Source organism: Etheostoma cragini, chromosome 16 (assembly GCF_013103735.1).
Source record: "Etheostoma cragini isolate CJK2018 chromosome 16, CSU_Ecrag_1.0, whole genome shotgun sequence".
Classification (NCBI taxonomy): domain Eukaryota; kingdom Metazoa; phylum Chordata; class Actinopteri; order Perciformes; family Percidae; genus Etheostoma; species Etheostoma cragini.
Genome location: NC_048422.1, coordinates 24,746,300 through 24,749,317, shown reverse-complemented (window position 1 = coordinate 24,749,317; position 3,018 = coordinate 24,746,300). Strand labels below are relative to the sequence as shown.

Sequence of the window (3,018 nt, the reverse complement as noted above, 5' to 3'; positions counted from 1 at the left end):
AAATAATCACTACTTTTAGCGTGTATAGAGCAGCATATCTCCACCAGTCTCCATGTAAATAATCACTACTTTTAGCGTATATATAGAGCAGCATATCTCCACCATGTAGATAATGTGGTGTCTGTGCTGCAGTACGAGGTCCTGCTGTGTATCCAGGACCTGGACGATCCGGCTGTGGACGTCTGTAAGAAGCTGCTCGGGAAATATCCCAACGTAGACGCTCGGCTCTTCATCGGTATGTGTCTCTCTCTCTCTCTCTCTCTCTCTCTCTCTCTCTCTCTCTCTCTCTCTCTCTCTCTCTCTCTCTCTCTCTCTCTCTCTCTCTCGTAATGACTAAGCATATGGAACAGACTTTCTTTAGACCCTACTTGCCGCAAAAGTTTTAATTTCTGGAGTGTGGTCTAGACCTACTCTATCTGTAAAATGATAACTCTTGTTATGAATTGATACTATAAATAAAATTGAATTGAAATTGAATTGAATTAACGTTAGCGTGTGTCCTCTGCTTCCCAGGGGGGAAGAAGGTGGGAATCAACCCCAAGATCAACAACCTGATGCCGGGCTACGAGGGAGCCAAATACGGCCTGGTCTGGATCTGTGACAGCGGCATCAGAGGTGATTATTATCTCATCATCATCATCATCATCCTCATCATCGTTATTATTATTATTATTATTATTATTAATATTATTTCCCTTCCTCACTAACAGTGCAGCTTCTCAGCTTAAAGGAGAATTACGGCAAATTTTTGACCTTTGTGTTGTCTTCGTGTCAAAATTGAAAATCAATACTTTTTATTACGTTTCGTCCCTTTTTCCCCAGTTAGCTGCTAGCTTTATCACCGAAAAAAACTACAGATATGGTTCTGCTTTAATGTTAAAAAACTTTGTGTGTGTTTGCAGTGAAACCTGACACCCTGACAGATCTGACCAATCAGATGACAGAGAAGGTGGGGTTGGTCCACGGGTTGCCGTACGTCGCTGACCGCCAAGGTTTCGCCGCTACACTGGAGCAGGTAATGCTAACATGCTATTGGGCTAACGTTAACATGCAATCACACTAACATGTTTCTATCACGCTAATATGCTAACATACTATCAAGCTAACATCCTAGTACGCTAATGCTAACATTCTATCATGCTAACATGTTATCACGCTAACATGCTATCACGCAGTTAGTCCTTCTCACGCCCATCGGTTAGTCTGTCTCGCGTCCAGCGGTTAGTCTGCCTCGCGCCCAGCGGTTAGTCTGCCTCGCGCCCAGCGGTTAGTCTGCCTCGCGCCCAGCGGTTAGTCTGTTTCACGTCCAGTCTGTAACCTTCATCTTAAACCTTTTAGTTTATATTTAGACTCAGTTGACTAAAAACAGTTTTCACTGCTTATTACACAAACATACACGCACACATATACACACATAAATACGCAAACGTTGGTGTGTGTGTAAGGTGTGATCCAGATGAAGTAGCCCCTTGAGCTAACAGATGCTAATCTCGTGTGTGTGTGTGTGTGTGTGTGTGTGTGTGTGTGTGTGTGTGTGTGTGTGTGTCTAGGTGTACTTCGGGACGTCCCACCCCCGCTCCTACATCTCGGCCAACGTGACGGGGATAAAGTGTGTGACGGGCATGTCGTGTCTGATGAGGAAGGACGTGTTGGACCAGGCCGGCGGATTGGTCGCCTTCGCCCAGTACATCGCCGAGGACTACTTCATGGCTAAAGCCATCGCAGACAGGTTAGCATCATAGCATCATAGCATGTCATTTAATCCTTTAGTAAAGTCAGTTAGTCAGCATGTCTGTAGATAGGCCCATACAGTACTCTAGTACTCTTACATAGTACTATTGTACTCTTATAAAGTACTTTAGTATTGTTACACAGTACTCTAGTACTCTTGACAAAGTAAACTGCTGGTAATACATCTCTGTTCTGTTAGCGTGTTAGCGTGTTAGCTTCGGGTCAGGCTGTGTAGATAGTAAACTGCTGGTCTGTTTCTCTGTCTCTTTAAGAGGCTGGAAGTTCTCCATGGCAACGCAGGTGGCGATGCAGAACTCAGGCTCGTACTCCATTGGTCAGTTCCAGTCCCGCATGATCAGGTGACCACACAGCGCTTCATTTAACCTGTTGATCTTAAAGGGACAGGACGCGCTAACAAGACGGACACAATCATTCATTTATTAATCCACACTGAGAAGGCTTTCAACTCTGTCTGTGTGTGTGTGTGTGTGTTTCTGTCTCTGTGTGTGTGTGTGTGTGTTTCTGTCTCTGTGTGTGTCTGTGTGTGTCTGTGTGTGTGTGTGTGTTTCTGTCTCTGTGTGTGTGTGTGTGTCTGTCTGTCTGTGTGTGTGTGTGTGTGTGTGTGTGTGTGTGTCTGTGTGTGTGTGTGTGTGTGTGTCCAGGTGGACCAAGCTGAGGATCAACATGCTTCCTGGCACCGTGCTGGAGCCCGTCTCCGAGTGCTTCCTGTCCAGCCTCATCATTGGCTGGGCTGCTCATTATGTGTTCAGGTACGCAGCCAATCACAGGGCAGGAGACATTATTAGGACATGTTGTTGGACATGTTGTTGGACATGTTGTTGGACATGTTGTTGGGGACCAGGTCCAGACTTGAGAGCAGAGGATGTCTGTGGTTGTGTCTGTAGGAGACTAATAACTGTTAATAATAATAATGATAACTTATTAATAGTGTGTGTGTGTGTGTGTGTGTGTGTGTGTCTCAGGTGGGACATGATGGTCTTCTTCATGTGTCACTGTCTCGCCTGGTTCATCTCCGACTACATCCAGCTGACAGGAGTTCAGGTACTCACATTATACGCTTTTATTTTGAAAGGGTGTTATTTGTCATGAATTACATTTTTGACATAAAGATCAACCTGCTTGATATTAAATGAATGGAAAGGCTGTCTGTGATTGGTTGAGTGATGACATCACCCTGTAGGGCGGGGCTGTGTGCTACCCTGTGCCTGTCTGTGATTGGCTGTGTGTTCTGTGTGCTACCCTGTGCCTGTCAGTGATTGGCTGTGT

The 3,018-nt window shown here is 45.3% G+C and overlaps 1 protein-coding gene across 1 annotated transcript in view; it reads left to right on the top strand.

Annotated features, from left to right (window-relative positions):
- Positions 1-3,018, top strand: part of ugcg (UDP-glucose ceramide glucosyltransferase) — a 5,032-nt gene that overhangs the window by 1,711 nt on the left and 303 nt on the right. Inside the window, exons 2-9 of the mRNA XM_034897056.1 lie at positions 87-235; positions 514-615; positions 903-1,015; positions 1,551-1,729; positions 2,004-2,090; positions 2,394-2,501; positions 2,715-2,793; positions 2,933-3,014. Coding sequence (XP_034752947.1) covers positions 87-235; positions 514-615; positions 903-1,015; positions 1,551-1,729; positions 2,004-2,090; positions 2,394-2,501; positions 2,715-2,793; positions 2,933-3,014 — 899 coding nt within the window. The remainder of the gene's footprint in view (positions 1-86; positions 236-513; positions 616-902; positions 1,016-1,550; positions 1,730-2,003; positions 2,091-2,393; positions 2,502-2,714; positions 2,794-2,932; positions 3,015-3,018) is intronic.